General features: G+C 43.2%; 1 protein-coding gene across 1 annotated transcript in view; it reads left to right on the top strand.

The window, feature by feature from the left end:
- Positions 1-11,630, top strand: part of PIP4K2B (phosphatidylinositol-5-phosphate 4-kinase type 2 beta) — a 33,843-nt gene extending 22,213 nt beyond the window's left edge. The window contains exons 4-10 of the mRNA XM_019550263.1: positions 1,981-2,133; positions 2,874-3,020; positions 4,460-4,498; positions 7,781-7,894; positions 9,352-9,610; positions 9,979-10,082; positions 10,989-11,630. Coding sequence (XP_019405808.1) covers positions 1,981-2,133; positions 2,874-3,020; positions 4,460-4,498; positions 7,781-7,894; positions 9,352-9,610; positions 9,979-10,082; positions 10,989-11,069 — 897 coding nt within the window. The 3' untranslated portion in view covers positions 11,070-11,630. The remainder of the gene's footprint in view (positions 1-1,980; positions 2,134-2,873; positions 3,021-4,459; positions 4,499-7,780; positions 7,895-9,351; positions 9,611-9,978; positions 10,083-10,988) is intronic.
- Positions 11,631-16,828: the final 5,198 nt, after the last annotated feature.

The raw sequence follows: 16,828 nt of genomic DNA, 5'->3' as shown, positions 1-16,828 counted from the left end.
GTGGGGTGGGGTGGGCTGGGGTCGGGGGCTGCACCAGGCTCTTCCTGCTGGGGGTGGCTGGGCTGCGCTGTGCTCAGGGCAGGTGGCAGCAGCACTGGAAGAGAGGCTATGGGGGAGGGCTACAGCAAAATTTGGGGTGGCTGCAGTCTTGTGCATGTATCTCCTCTGTAGCCCCCCTTCCCAGTGCCACTGCCACTCACGCCAAATGCTGCGCAGCTCAGCCCCTCTCCCCACCCTCGGCTGGGAAGAACCTGGCACAGCTGCAGCCCGCTTTGCCCTGTGCCACCCCACCCCATGCAGATGTGGGGGCACACCCCCCCAGTACTCTCCCAGGGTGTATGCAGTGGCAGGAGCTGCTCCCCTACCCGTCACCCCCCAGACAAGCCTCTGCTCTGTCCTGCGCCCTGCCACATCTCCTGCCCTACTCCCTCTCTCACTTCAGGGGGTGTTGATCTGCTTATTCTCTCCCTGTCTACCAGAACAGACTTACCAGCTGCATGCAGCTCTCCACACTGCTGGGCTGTGCTCCTTGCTGCCTGTGTGCTGCGCTGTGGCTGGCTGCATGCACACACAGGCATTTACTGGCCAAATTATTGGCCACATCAGGCCAATTTTTCTGATATAATCAATTTTCTTTGCATTAGTGCCGATCCAATGTTGGACCAATGTATCGATGTATCTCTTTGCATCTGTAACATGCTCAACATCACAAAGCCCCCAGTACAAAAGAGCTCTCACTGTCTAAGAGGATGTTTATGCTAGACTTAGTGTCTCACTGATGTAGTAGCACTGAGGGGGCAAGTGCAAACTATCCACTGGCATTTTGACCACCATATTATCTAACCTGGCTTGGTGCACCCAGGAAAAAAAAAACAATGCATAGTGTGCCAGCAGATCTCTGAATGCCATCTGTTCCACTGCTGGCCCCACTCTGTCACCACCAATGAAGCAGGACTAAGGTCATAGTGCTGGAAAACTCTTTAAGAGGGAAGGAGGGTAGAAATTATCTATAATGGATCTGGCCTTATTGGCTAAGTAAATTGTATTGCGCTGCTACCCTTTCTAGTGTTGTTTTCCAAGGTATTATCTTCCTCTGGACCTGAGGCTACTCATTAAATGATGTGGTCAACAGAAGGAGAGGGTTTTATTGCACACAGATTACCATAATGGATTGCTTTGCAGCTCAACGTTGATATTCTACTTATGCAATGAGTGCCAAGAAGTCGCAGTGTCTCATTGCAAAGGGTGGGGAGAGGAATGTAAAGAAAGAACAGCTGCTTTTTATGTTCTCTGAATAAGAACAGCAGAGGAAAAGGCTGGCTTTGGATTTAAAGATGGCCTGTGAAGAATTTCCAAGCAATTACACTTTTGCTTATCAATACAGAATTTGTGTTAAATTTGTAACTATTTTCTGCTTGTCTTTTATGCCTTGGAAGTGTCAGAAATACCAAATTTACTGTCTGGAGGCTGGAGGAAATCTAGAAGATGTGGAGCCAGGTGCATCATGAACTCTCACACTTTTCTCACCCTGTCAAATAATAATGATGCTTTAGCAACGGCTTCCTTCCTCCAGTATGTGTTAGTGGAATTAAATGTGTTAGGACACTGAAGACCAACACGTTCAAAATGTAGGCCCAAAGTTAGGGTACAGGGCTCTATATAAAGGCACTTATTTAAGTGACCTGATCTTCAAAACTATAGAGTATCCAACAGCTCCCTTTACTGGAATTAGCATGGGACTCAGAAACTCCAACCAGTGACTAAGATCCCACCATGCCAGGTGCTGTACATGCACAGAGCTGAAAGACCGTCCCATGTATCTTGTTGAGAATATAAATAGAGAGTGCCAGAGCTGTCAACCTACCATTTTTCAAATGCCTTATCTGTTCTTTCAAAGATGTACAGCATTCCTGTTTCTTCTGACCAATATCACACCTCCTCTCCCCCCTCTCCTCTTATTTTAATTCTGACTCCCTGCAGAACTCTGTAACCCGAAGTGCCCCTGTGAACAGTGACAGCCAAGGTCGCTGTGGGGCCCGTTTCCTCACTACCTATGACAGGAGGTTTGTCATCAAGGCAGTGTCAAGTGAAGATGTAGCTGAGATGCACAACATCTTGAAGAAGTACCATCAGGTACGGTGAGTCTAGAAGCCTATGGGTTGGGAGGTGGATAGTGTCTTGGAATATATAATGCATAGCAGGGGAGCACTCAGATTGAAAGAAAGATACCGTTTCAGCCCTAGCTATGGCTTACCAACAGTACAGCGCAGGCGAGCTTGTTTAGGTGGAGGCTGCTGGTTGTCAGTGGCCCTATAGTCTCCTTTTACCCCTTTCAGAGCCCTGTGGGATCTTGAACTTGCCAGAGGCCAGATATCTGCTTAACAGCACGCTTTCTAATAATATCGGCACCTTTGATCTGCTTCCACCAAAGTATCAACTTGCCAGTGCCTGAAAGCTGTAGAGACCCAGACTGTATTGAGACATGTGGGATCATCCTGCCCAGCAGAATAGGATAGGGGAAAGGCTATTCTGTTAGTGGGTGGAGTGAAGGGTAATGTGTGGTAAGTCAATTGGCTTATCTGGAAGTGCTCTACTCCCCTCTTGCAGGATCAGTTAGCCATCCTGCTGTGGCATCTTGTTTTATTATGTGTCCTCTTCCTTTTCTTGAGTGGAGGTTTTGGGTGGTTATTAACAGCCCCAGGCTGAGTGGAACTAGAAATCTAGTTTGTCACCTGGCTGCCTTGAGCAGGAGGTTGGATTAGGTGACCTGCAGAGGTCCTTACCAGCCCTAATTTTCTATGATTTTATGGTGTAACACTCCAAGAGATCCATAGTGTGATATCTTCTTTTTTTTTCACCCTGTGCCTCTTCAGTTCATAGTGGAATGCCATGGAAACACACTTCTTCCCCAGTTTCTTGGCATGTACCGCCTTACTGTGGATGGTGTGGAAACCTATATGGTTGTCACAAGGAATGTATTTAGTCACAGGCTGACTGTGCATCGAAAGTATGACCTGAAGGTAAGGGTTGGGCAGGGCCAAGTCCATTCCAGGTTAGTAAGCCACAGATTTTAAGGCTTCCTGTCTTTTTCCCCATAAAGATGTACGCAGGTGCTACTTCTGGGGTATCTTAATTGTATTTTGTAAACCAAATCAACAAAGTTCTAAGTTCTTTTTTTATGGGGGACTTTGTCAAACTTTGGAGAGCCTAAATGGGGTTATCACTTGAGGCTGAAAGATTTGACCGGCATTTGTGCCAGCCCTTCCCTGAAGCAGAAGGACTTACTGAGTACAACCAAGTCCCATCACAGCACGTCCAGGGTCATCTTAACCTCTCTGAAACTCAGTAAATCCCCTCGATGAAAAGAAGGTGATTGAGACCTCAAACTGATAACACTGAAGATGGCTTTATATGACAGAAGAATTGTAAAGAGGACACACAAGCAGTTTGTGCTTTGCGGCTCTCTTTCAGGGAGCGAGGTGGTTGAGTGTGGAAGGTAGGAAGTTCTAGGTCCTGGCTTTGAAGTCTCATAGAGTTTGTAGCCAAGATAAGCACCCAGGTAATCCTGGATATTCAAAAATATTCAGCATTAAAGCAAAATATTTGCTTGTCTTTGTTAGCTCAGCTTTATCATGAGTCCCTATCCCAAATGAACCTCACTAAATAGAGCTCCACCTTTTCTTCAGTGAGCACATGAGCTGCATCTCATTAAGTAAAGCTTAGAAGGTTTTTTGCAGGCTAATGCAGAGAGAAGCCATGAACTCAGGTGTCATGGAGGTAGAATTGAAAATGTAGACACCCATGTCTGGCTCAGATACCAAGAGAAACACCAGCAAACTGGCTTGTAACTATTTCAGTTTTGTATCCGCTACCAGTCTCTTCTGCCTCCATGAGTGTAACTGAATGTGCAGATGGCTCTCTGAGGCTGTATCATCACCATTGAAGTCAATGGGGAAGTTTTGTCATTCATTTTAGTAGGGTCAGGATTTTCACACCCTTGGCCCCCAATATTCAGGCCAGGGGCAATAAGAGAAAACGGTTCATGTAGGGATTGATATACAGGCCAGTGAGACATCTTGTCTAGCATCCTACCACCCATTATAGCTAGGAGCAGGCACTTATAAAGGAAAGTGGCAGTCTCTTCTCTTGATCAAGTGTGAGGTTTTTTGTAAATCAAGGTTTCAAACTGCAGTGCTTAAATCCTTGGGTACAGTATTAGAGAGACTGTATAACATATGGGGGGCAGGGACTGAGTTCTCCAGCCAGCCCTGACTGTCTTGTTTACATTGGCTTCTTAAAATACATATTTTTGTGTGAAGGATCCTGTTAATCAGAAGCAAAAAAGCTGTAAAATAAACTTGTAAGATATGGTGTCAATACTTTTTAGTGATGATTAATTGGATGGCTCCTGCAGGTGAATGTAATATAATGTAATACAACGTCTTCCTCTTCTTATCAGGGCTCAACAGTGTCCAGGGAAGCAAGTGATAAAGAAAAGGTAAGGATGATCCTACTATCATGCCTATTCGAGGACTGTCTCTCATTCCTAACATAGGTTAGAAGTGGGGTGGGTCCAGCTGCTTGTTTCTTTGGACTAAAGGAGCACTGAACAGTGAAGAAAAGTGGGGACAAGTTGAACTACCAACTAAACAGAAGATTCACCTTGTCAAAGATTCACTGAATCATGGTCTGAGCAGCTCTAAGAGCATGTCAAGCAGAGCATAGTAACTATGCAAGAGGTTGCCTGCAGGTTGGCAGTGATATGGCTCTGCAGGGGTTTGTGAAGGCATGGTGGAACATCAGAAGTTAGGCACTCACTCTACCAGGATAGGTGCTTTTGCAAATCCCACTAAGCAAACAGCACCCAAAGGTGTTTAGCACCGGAATACCTTTGGGAATCTGGCCTGAGGTCTCTGCTCCAAAGAGCTTCTCGCTTACAATGTTGATTCTGCAAGCACTTCCATATTGAATGCCACCATGAAAGGTTTTACTGAAATTGCAGCATCTGGTCTGGGAGAATATTTACACAGGGAAGAACCAGAGGGTTATAGTGTGCTTTTGTTGCGAATCCCTCCCCCCCAAAAAACCTAATGGTGTACTGGGTTGTGTTAACAGAATTGTCATTTCCAAATCAAGGAAAGTGATTCTTCTGCTCTATTCTGCACCATGAGACTTCACTTGGAGTACTGTGTTCGGTTTTGGGCCCTACACTCCAAAAAGGATGGGGACAGTTTGGAAAGAGTTCAATGCAAAACCACAAAAATGATTAGGGACTTAGGAGGCAGGACTTATGAGGAGAGACTAAGGGAACTGGGGTTATTTAATCTGGAGAAGAGAAGACTGAGTATCTTCAAATACCTGAAAGGTGATTACAAAGAAGATGGAGATGGCCAAAGAGAGAGGACTAGGAGTGATGGCCTCAAGCTTTGGCAGGGGAAATTTAGATTGGAGATTAGGAGGAATTTTCTGACTCTGCGGGTGTTCAAGCATTAGAACAGACTACCTAGAGAAGTTGTGGAATCTCCATCCATGGAAGTTTTCAAGAGCAGGTTGGACAGACACTTGGCTGGGATGGATTGATGGATTAGTCAGGAATGATCCTGCCTTGAGCAGGGGCTGGACTAGATGACCTTGTGAAGTCCCTTCCAACCCTACTTTCCTATGATGCTATAAAGGTTTTCAGGAAGGGATGGGATGCAACAAACAGCAGAACAACTGAACATAGTTGAGCACAGTCAGTCAGGGTCATGAATTGTTGCAAAAATTGCAGAAGAGTTTTTTGTTTCCCTAGGAAGGTGTTCTAAACTCAAGAAGAGTGAGCTGAGAATGATAAATTGGCTGATCTCAGTGTCTCTGCCTGGATGATTCTCTCACCTCTTTGCACAGAGGACTCCCAAAAATGTGTCATCTCACAAGTTGGGAATTCCTACTTCACATTTTAAAGCTCCAGTCCCTTGTCATAACCTGTTGCCACCTTACTGTTGTTCAGTTGTCTGATTTTATGAGTTTACTGATTTTTATATCTGAAGTTATGAGTTTACTTTCAAATAACCAGGCAAGAGGGGAAAAAAAACACTTTATATCAGACCCTTGATATAATATTTTTATAAGAGGGTTGAGGATTGGCACATCATTCTAAGAATAAACAAATATAATCCCAAATTGTACAGAAGGGTTGTAGAACTGTTCATGGAAGGATACTTTTACAGAAAAGGGCCAGGGGGTTACAACAGACCAGGGGCAGGCGATTATTTTGGGTGGAGGGCCACTTGCTGAGTTTCGGCAAGCTGTCAAGGGCTGTATGTGTAGCCCGGCCCTTTGACAGGTGTCACTCCCCCTGGGTGACATCTTATGACCAGAAGTCCCACCCCCCAACCTCTCACCTTTGCTACCAGAAATTCCTCCCCTTGCCCCCAGAAGTACTCCTTTCAGCGAGTTTTGCCATCTCAGAACCAGAAAAATACCAAATTATGTTCTAAAAAGTGATCATCTACAACATTCATTAATATGATTTAAAAAAAGATTGTTGTCTTGATTTGCATGTGTTTGTGTAGTGTACGCAGAGGTGACTGCACAATAGCTTAAAATGAAGTTTTATTCTTGTATATTGTGGGGGCTGTTGGTGTGTGGGTAGGTGGAGTGTGAGTGGGTATGGGGGGAGGGTGGCTGGGGTTTGTGAATGGCAGTGTGAGGGGAGGCGTAGGTGCATGTGTATGGAGGGGTGTACGTATGGGACTCGCCCTATGAACGCACACGCATTCTCTGCCCCTGTGCCTGCTCACATACACATACACACCCCTACCAGCACAGGTCCCATATTCCATGGTCCTGGGATGCAGCCAGAAGCCACAGCCAGGTGGTGCTGGAGCAAGGCAGGGGCAGGAAAGCAGGGACCTGGCTGGGGGTGGGCAGGGCTGGGCTGCTCAAGCCTGTAAGCAAGCTGAGGGCTCCCTCTGGGTCCTACTGCCCCTGGCTCCAGCTAGCTTTGACAGGGAGCAAATAAATAGTAATTTCCTAAATTTTTTAGGGGCTCCATGGGCCAGATAGAATGGCCTGGCGGGCTGGATCTGGCCAGCGGGCCATATTTTGCCCGCCCCTGCAATACACCATAAGCTGAATATGAGACAATGGTGTGCTCATAGTTATCTATGGAAAACATTTAAACTGGAAAGATGCTTGGTCCATATTCAGTCCTCCCAATGATATGGTTTGGTTTTCCATTTAATCATTAGGAGGAGAGAAGACATTTCTCCAGATTCCCTATTATGAAAACAACCACATGACTTAATTTTCTATTTTTCATACTGGCTAGACCGACCCCTCTCTGTCTGAAATGCACTTGATTCAGCTTTCAGCCTGAAGCAAATATTCCTGGCAGCCTTTGAAATTACAAGAACATAAAAGCCCTGCTGGGTCAGACCAAACATTTTTTCTGTCCCAGTGTTCTGCATCTTACAGTGGCAGAGAGGAGAGGCAAAAGGAAAAAGCATTTCTGCAGGACCTAGCCAATTGATCCGTCCCCTGTCCTGCTTCCGTTACAGCATAGAAAAACAAATGAAGCTGTTGTCAGGATCCCCAGTGCATTCCCCTTAGGTAAAGCTAAGCCAATGGATTAATTTATAAAGATAGTTCTTTGCCTGCTGCCTTTGGCAGTCATGTATTTATTTATTCAAATCAGTATTTTGCCAAAGAATGAAATAGCCAATGGCTGTGGATGATGGAGTTCAGCTTAGAATGTCTTGCGTAGTCTAACCCCGTCCCTTCTCTTGCTGTCTCATAGGCCAAGGATTTGCCAACGTTCAAAGACAATGACTTCTTGAATGAAGGTCAGAAGCTCCATGTCGGAGAGGAGAGTAAAAAGAACTTCTTGGAAAAGCTAAGGAGGGATGTGGAGGTACAGTTGAATTAGGGCTCGTAGTGTCACTGTGAGCAGCTTGGAACTGGTGACAGCTCAGCTGTTGTGAGCAACTTGGCAGCGTGGAGCACTCTGTTGGCCAGATGAAACAGTGGCAACAATTAAAATTGTTCGTTTTTTAGTGCTGTTGCTACAGAGTCAGTTGTGGGTGGAGGGAGGCAGAAAAGGGCAGAGGTCTTTTTTCTCCCAGCCCCAAGTGCATCAGGAAGCACCTTGGTGCACACAGAGCAATAGGAACACTGCTCTTATCTAGCATGGGAGGCCTATGGTGTGTCTAATGCATGAACCTGTTTGAGGCTGCAGGCAGATGTAACTTTCCAGCATGTTAAAAGAGAAGAAGGAATTGCCATTTGGGAGGGAGCATCATCTGTTACAATGGAAGTGCTGTGTATGCCCACTCCTACAGTGTAAAAGGGAACACAAACCTGGGGTAAACCTAAATGAAAAAAGTTAAAGTTACAGTGTTTTTTGCTGAACTTACTTTGCTATGCTTATGCTATGGGAGCATGCAGATGTTACTGTGCAATGGTTACATCTCATACCAGTATCATTCTACGCTAGTATAAATTTATTGCATCTGTCTGTACCCTGACAGCATCCAACACCAGAGGGTCCTTTTGGTTTATTCAGTGTCGTCTCATTGCGGGGAAGCGGGGAGGTGAAAACTGGCTGCTTACTAGATCCATGGTGCCAATATTTCAGCAGCTCCAGCTCCTCTGAGCGTGTCATGTTAGAAAGCCCTACAGACTGATTTTTCTGTTATTAGTTACCTGGCCTAGATCTATCCCACTGTCCAGGTCTTACCTGGTATGATCCTCTCACAAGTTCATGGCATTTCTATCCCAAAGGGGAAACCTCCTTTTCCCTCTGGATCACCTGGAGGGAGCAAAGGACTGTGCTACATATTGCAGGTATTTTGCCCAATTCCCTGAAGAGGGAAGCAAAAGCATGTCCACCCCATGGGTACCTGAGAGGTTGAGTCTGTACAAGAGGGGTCTCTGTGCTATTCAGGTGGCCTAGAGCTAAAGCAACAGCTTGTTCATATTGCCTTAGTTTCCTGGTCACAACCTAGCTTGGCACAAGATGTACCAAAAATCATCTTCTCCCCACTACTGAGATGGCAGTCAGTTTGTTCTGTCACTGTTGGTATCAGTCTGTGCTCAGTTCAAGCTTGTGTGCATGAACACATACACACACGTCAAGTTCTCAGAGGCAAGATTCCTGAGTTCTCCTCCCAGCTCTGTATTGGCTCAGGATGTCCCCTTGGGGCGAGTCACACTTTCTTCCAGAGCCAAGGTCTCAGTCCCTATTCCAGCCACAAGATCATGTGCCCAGGAGCCAGCACTGGCTATCTGCTAAAGTTTAGGTGAGTTTTTCTTGCAGGTACCCCTCCCCCAACTGAAATCCCTTTATCCTTATTGCTTCCCTCCTCCCAGTTTTTAGCTCAGCTAAAGATCATGGACTACAGCCTGCTGGTAGGTATTCATGATGTTGACCGGGCAGAGCAGGAAGAGATGGAAGTAGAGGATCGAGCTGAGGATGAAGAGTGTGAGAACGACGGCATTGGTGGGAATCCCATTTCTTCCTACGGGACCCCTCCAGACAGCCCAGGAAACCTCCTCAACTACCCACGGTTCTTCGGGCCTGGGGAATTTGACCCTTCTGTTGATGTGTACGCCATGAAAAGCCACGAAAGTGAGTGTCAGAGAGTCCTGGTAGGAAGTGGTTAAGGGCACAAAGCATACTCTTTGTTTTGGGTGGGCTGAAGGGAGGTACGTTATCCAGAGGGTGGTCAGGACCCCTCCTTGGGTCTGCTGCTTGTGAATGGTAAGTGTTGCACTCTGTGAAAACGAGGCTGTAATTAAATGTGGGTGTTGGTGTGCATAGTGTTGATATGTGGCTCCTATGTTCCACTTCCTAAAACCTCCAGCCACTTCCAGCCTACTGCTCTCTTGCTTTTTAATTACATTAAGGCAGACTTGCTCTATACTTGCTAAGAGAGGCAGCTGTAGGTGGGTGGTGTAATTTGGGGTCTGTTAAAGAGGGTGTTTTTGGTTTCTCAGGTGCCCCCAAGAAGGAGGTGTATTTCATGGCCATTATAGACATTCTCACGCCATACGATGCAAAGAAAAAAGCTGCACATGCTGCCAAAACAGTAAAACACGGGGTAAGCTGCTGTCCCCTCCCTACTCCAACAAGTCACAAGGTGCTGAGTGTCTTTTTGCTTTGTATGTCGCACTGACTTCTTTTACTTAATGACTGCAACCAGATTTTCAGGGACCTTCAAATACTCCTTTCTGTTCCTAAAAGTTCCCATTCCAGGCATCCTCCCTCCCCCTGTAGAATGATATGATTGTTGCTGGGGCCTGTTGTATTGCTTCTGAACCTGCTTTTCCCCAGGATCTGATTCTTTGTGGTGCTTTTGACTTTGACTCAGGGAGCAGCCAGAGCTCAGATCTCCCCCAGTTAAACAGCACAAATAACTCCTGCTAGGTTACAGGACCCAATCATTTAAGAATCTATTAGACAAACCTTCTTCTTCCCCTTTCCTCTGCCCTGCAAAGTAACTAGCACTGGCAGGATGGCAAGTGCTCTAAGTCAGCCCTGTACCCCCAAAGCAGTTAAAGCATAGCCAACATGCCTCAAGGCTGATCAGCATGCACTCACCTTTCAAGCACCATAAAAAGTGCAAATGGGTCCAGGAGTTCAGGCTAACTTTCTTCTGACCCTTTATCAGCTGGGTGAGCTGTGGTGGTGCCTTCTCATCCTTCCTATATGGGAACTTAACTGACACTTCATTCTCTTATGTAAAAGCCCTACATTTAGACTTAAAATTCACTTTCTTTGAGGTCTAGACCCTGAGCTGTCAGGGTGCTGGCAGTCGCTGCCACTTGCAGATTCTGGTGTGTTTTCCTCTGCTGCCTTGCTGTGCTGATGCAGTCACCTCCTCTTAACTCCCCTCTCCCTTTGGGCTAGCCTGCTTTAATGAAGAGCTGTCTGCAGCTATAGTAGTGCTCTTAGAGCTCTCCTAACAATTGGACCCCTGTGCCTAAATCTGCTTTGTGTGTTGTAGGCTGGGGCAGAGATCTCTACAGTGAACCCAGAACAGTACTCTAAACGCTTCAATGAATTTATGTCCAATATCCTGACATAGTCATCTTCAACCTTCAGCGAGACGGAAAGAGAAGAGGGCTACTCCTAAAAACAGAGAATGCAGCCTGTGACACTAAAACAGACACTGTAGCAGCATGTGGGGGGGGTGTGCGCCTGTGCGTGTATGATTTAAAAGGAAACTAATTTTAGGTTCATTCTTCAATAATCCGCTTGAACCAAGTGGAAGAGCATTTTTTTCATTGTTACAAGTGTGCCCAGACATAGACTTGAGGGCTTAAAAAAAAAAAGTATCATTGCTTCAGCACTGCTATGTATAAACAAGACTTTCTCCTCTCTGATCAACAGAAGCCAGTAGGGGTACCATCCTTGGCGCTATTTATACGGAGTCAAACATTAGCTTAAGTTAAGTCCAAAGTGACACAATACCTAATTCCAGAAACTGCTATTCTTTTTATTGGACTGCCTTTAACAGAAAGCTGTACAATACCCTTTTACTTCTCTCTCAGTAGGAATTTGAAAGAAAATAGTTCACCATGTCAAGGATGAAACTGTTACTCTGAGCTGCTGAACTTTTAACTAGGTAAAATCAGACTAGGACTTTTTTTTTTTATATATATACGTATATGTATACGTATATATGTGTGTGTGTGTGTGTGTGTGTGTGTGTATGTGTGTATATATATATATATACACACACACACACACACTGGGTTAATTTAAAAAAGGAAATTTTTACCTGCACTTGATTTTTACGAGAAAAATGAGGGAAACAAACATCTGCCAAAGATGATCACTCAAAAGGCATAAATTGTAAAACCTAAAAAGCAGTATGAAACATAGTCCTTAAATAATGTAATTTCTGGGGCTATCCAGAACCATCATGCTGTGGTATGGTAACTGTGAAGATTCCATGAAAGTTAAAAAATAAAAAATATCATGCTAACTTATTGGTAGGTTTGGGGACAACATTTGACTGTTTAGAATGCCCCCGCCTTTCTCTGACACAATCATGTATTTGCCCTAACTTTTAAAAATAGTTGACAATTGTTCTGCCAGTGTTAATCTAGCTAACGTTCATTCAGTTTTCCTAACTCATATGATTCTGCAATAGGTACTTAAATTTGCTTCCTGAGAGAGGTTTTAACAACAAAAATAGTCCGTGCAATTTGCACCTGGAGAAAGCTTAAATCACTGTCAGTTCGGAGTGTTGTTAGCAGTGACTGTGCATCAGATTTGGATGCATGTCTGGTTCCACTGTACAAGAGGAAACTGAACTTGAGCTGTAGACATTTTTCTGCTTCACTCCAGGCTCATAAGAGTCTGGTAGAGCAACAGTTTGATGGACATTTATGTCTGAATACTTGCTCCAGATTATTTTTTTCAACTAAGGAATTTGAACAGACTCGTGTGATTCAATTCTGTCCTGTTTTGTCTCCTGATTAATCGCTTGTAATATTTTTCACATCCACATGTCAAACTTACCATAAGTTTAATTAGGTCTGCTCCCAAACAGATGCGTCTCTCTTGAAAGCTTTTTTGTTGTTAAGCAGGATTTAGCAGGGGTTTTTGGTTTTTTTGGCTTTTTTTAAACAAACCTCTTGCAGTTGACACACCTTGCTTATCTGCCTTGAAACTGTTTTCACATATGCCTTTGTTTCAGGAATAAGCTGTTAGAATGTATGTGTCCTGTGCTGTAATGTGTTACAGTTTGCTGTGTGGATTTGATCCTTTTGAGAGAGAACTGGTGCTCATCATAATCCTGGTAATTAACTAGACTAATGTTAGCCTTGGTTGGATTCTGAATGCAGGATATCTTTAATTTTTTCCCTTTATGTTCCTGCTGTAAACAGCACAGCTTTCAATATAGGGGAATGAAGGGGGAATAGGTCAAGACTCAGAACTCAGTTTATGAGAGTCCAATGTAAATACTGTTTAAAGAAATATAAAATGAATACAGTTGGTTGTAATGGGATATGGATCTTTTTGTCCACTTTTGGGTTATTCTCTTTGAAGGACAAATTCCTTATGCCATTGTAATCCACTGTCTATTCTATGTGTAAATTTGGGGTGCTTAACATGCCATTGTCTGAGAGCCTAGCAAGAATCTTACACATCCTAGGATGTCTAGCTAACACAAACCAAATGCAGATGCGAGAAAAACTGTAAAAATGGGGGAGAAGGAGGGAGAGCTGAAAATATCCTTAGTTTAGAGGGGACTGTCAGTTACTTTCCTCTAAAACAATAAGCACTTATGGCTACTGTGAAATAGGAATTAAATACCCATTACTTTTTATTCTTGACAGTTTTAAAAATTTCTGAATCTGCAACTTTGGCCTGGTAAGTTTGCCACTCTCCTTTTGGGAAATTAGGTTGTACTTTGTAGTGTGCTAGATGTAGATGTGCATTTTTTTTAATGATGGCAAATAAGGAAGTGTGCTGAAGACATCTTGCCATGAGATGTTTTAAATGGGCAGCCCAGGGACAGTAGGGGTAAAGTTTGTTTAGCTAGGGGCAACTATAAAACTACAAACAAAAAAACCCCAAATAAACCTTGAACTTTAAATAGGGTTATAATCAAAAGACAACTAGTTCCTGCAGCAACTGTTACAAAACAGGTGACATGAAGGATTTGAAGGCTCTGTTGTTTTACATTCCCACTCCAGATGGGGAGAAGACTTATTAGACTCCAGTCAGTGGTCTCAGTACCTCATGGCATAAAAGCCCTGCAACTTTCTATTTACTTTAGCACTTGCCCCATTTTGCCATTTTTGTCATGTTGCCATACAGTGTATATTAAACTAATTAAATGCAATTGTCTCATTTAAAGATGTATTACCCAGGCATGTAACTGTTTAACATTCGCATTTTGTATATTGTTTACATTTTGAGAGGTAGCATTATGTTAAAATGCTAATTTTGTTTCTAGACAGTATTTTTGTTACTATAAGAGGTGAAGCTGCAAATATTTGATTTGTTTCTAAAAGGGACTTTTTGCTTTTTTTGTTTTTGTTTTAATCTTGTTTTTGGTCACCTTTTACTTTGAAATATTTAAAAAACACCACCCCATTAATCTTTTTTTTCTATCTTTTTTTATACAACTGCCTGTGATAGTCTTTGTCTTTTTTTTCCTATGACTCTTTGTCCTAGCTTGCTGAATGTAGATGTTTCTGTCTATAGCATGTACCCTGCAGAACACTTTACACTGAAGTGCATTGCAATTGGAAACCATGACTCAGCTGGGAAAAGGTGTAGTAGGGTAGGCCTGCAATATAAACTGTAACAGCCAATTGTCTAGATCCCTGCAAAACTGCAGGAAAATTAAGTAATTGGCTACATTGTTTTGTTTTTTCTGGCAAATGCTGTGCAATTTTAGGTCAATTAGAGGTGTAAAAGTAGTGTGGAGCCCAAAAACAAGGCAGGGGGCAGTATGTTAGAAGGGAGATCTTTTAGGAAATATATTCCTGACTGCTTAGGGTGCGTGTCATTATCTTGATATTTACTAGGCCTATGTCAAGGAGAGGTAAAAACTTTAAGATTAGAAACACCTCCCCCTACATCAAAATAACTGATGGGTATGAGGAAGAAAAAGGATGCTGATAGTACAGACCAGGTCTACCCCCTTTTGTGAGTTGTGCCACTTATAAGATGGCCTGTCAAACCCACTCAATAAGAACCCCTTAAGAGGATGCTAAAGACCTCTTCCCCCTTCCCTCTGCACTTTCCCCTCTCCCGAGTATATAGTAACCACTTGCTCTGTATACACCATAATTTAATCATCATTACCCACCAGCTTCCAGGTGGCTTTTGTGCATAGGTTGTTTTTGGTGCTGCAGGATGCATGCAAAAGTGGCAGTAGGGAGGCTATGGAATTCACTTTTCAAGCTAGGTGCAGTCTTTTTAATGGATCCATTTCTTTCCTCCTCCCCTGAGGTCAACCTTTTTTACCTGTCATTTTAATCCAGTGCCTCTGACTATGGTTTTGATTGGAGTGGCTTTTAATTGTAAAACTCCTCCCACAAAGCATTTTCTGGGCTCCTGATAGAGAGTATAGCTATCTTTAATAAACTGGGATTGACCAATCCCAGAGAGGTCAAAACCACCTTGGAGTCTTCAGCTGCAATAGTAGATAGAGCCAAGGACATCCCTATGAAAATATTCAAGAACTTGCCCTTTGTTTAAAGGTGAGCGGCCTTACATGCAACTGTATGAAAAAACAATCCCTTTGGATACCAACTTTACATTATAACTAAGGGCCTGCTCTTCCACTTCCAGGAAATCTAACTTCAGCTTTAATTTTTACTGACAGTAAAAATACTAAGTGTTTTAGTAGGGGCATGTCCAGTTTGCCTGTCTGGCAGACAAACTACTGCTTTGCCTTCCAGGTGGCTATTACAGCTGCCTTCAACTTGGGACCAGTGTTTTAACCACAGAAACTAGAGGCATATCATGGGATTAAACTGTATTGTGACCTAATTGTGGAGAAAATGGTGGATTGTATTCTGGTGTCAACAGATTAATAGACCTGCATTTACTATGCAGTCTCTACAGATGCTCCATTTGCAGCTGCAGAGAGGTTGGAGTGTTAACATTTGTATGGTATAAACACAAAACTTTTCAGGGGTCAGTGTTCATGCTGAAAACTTTTGTTTGCAACATTATGTAACTAAGAATTCCAAACCCACTGGAATTGTAACAATTGTTTGAAAACAAAGTTGCAGTCCCTTCCCCTCCTGCTTTTTAAATGCACCATTTCAAACTTGCCTGGCAGTTTGTTGTTTTGAAGAACCTGTTGTCCAGCGTCCATCATACTAGCCACTACTGACTTTTCCTTGCCATGTGAATCCTTGTGTAATAGCAACATTAATACTAGGGAAGCAGACTTTGGTCATCCATCATTTTTAGTGGTTTACATTTTTAACCACTCCTGTTCTTTGTTTAGATGTGAGATAAATGCAGTTTGATTGGGCTATGTCAAATTGGACTGTTATACCTACAGGTCACAGAGATGGGCAAGACTGATCAGTGCAACTGAAAACAAATGTGAATAAATTTAATTTATCTAAAACTAAAATGATGAAGCATTCTAGATTTTCACTGCTGTTTCAGTTTGGGGGGGGGGTTGTTTATTTTTTTTTAAATAGGAATTTTAAGTCCTCTGTGCTTGTCTGTTTGCTAGGAGCAGTTTGAGACACTGTTACTGTTTTGAAATGCATGCATGTTACAAGATGAATCTTCAACCAAGAAAAAAAATAAAAATGAAAACTTTGTGTACATCTGTTCCTCATTGTCTTATTTCAAATGAGCTCTGATCGTCCTTAGCAAGTCACAGCCCAACTGTATAAGAGTCTCCTTTTATCTGCTCTTACAATTCCAAGAATGGTATTACCCACAACTGGAAAAGTAATGTTGCTGTTGCTCTGAGTAGGTTATAAGTATCTGTTGTGAAATACCTCAATTTACATGTGTTAATTAGAACATTGTAGGGTTTGGTTTTGTTTTTCCAATCTGGACCACATATGTTGGACAAGCCACTTGGGAGACTTTTTCTGGCAGTTCTAGGAAACAGCTAGAGCCCTAGCACTATGCCTAACTTACCCAGTATCAAAAGTAGATGCTATTAGTTCTCCAGCATGTATTTGATAAATATCCTTCTTCACTTAGCATGGGGTGTTGCAAAGAGGAAAGATGTCTGTTTTATAATTACTTTGAAATAATTAAAAATAAGCAAATCTACTCTTTAAAGCTATAAGTGAGAGTACTTAAATGCTGATGCATACATTCAAGAAAAGCAGAGCCATC

The sequence above is a fragment of the Crocodylus porosus genome, unplaced genomic scaffold, assembly GCF_001723895.1.
Source record: "Crocodylus porosus isolate Cpor-Errol unplaced genomic scaffold, CroPor_comp1, whole genome shotgun sequence".
Taxonomy (NCBI): domain Eukaryota; kingdom Metazoa; phylum Chordata; order Crocodylia; family Crocodylidae; genus Crocodylus; species Crocodylus porosus.
Note: the sequence above shows the minus strand (reverse complement) of the source record. Positions and strands in the feature narration are given on the sequence as shown.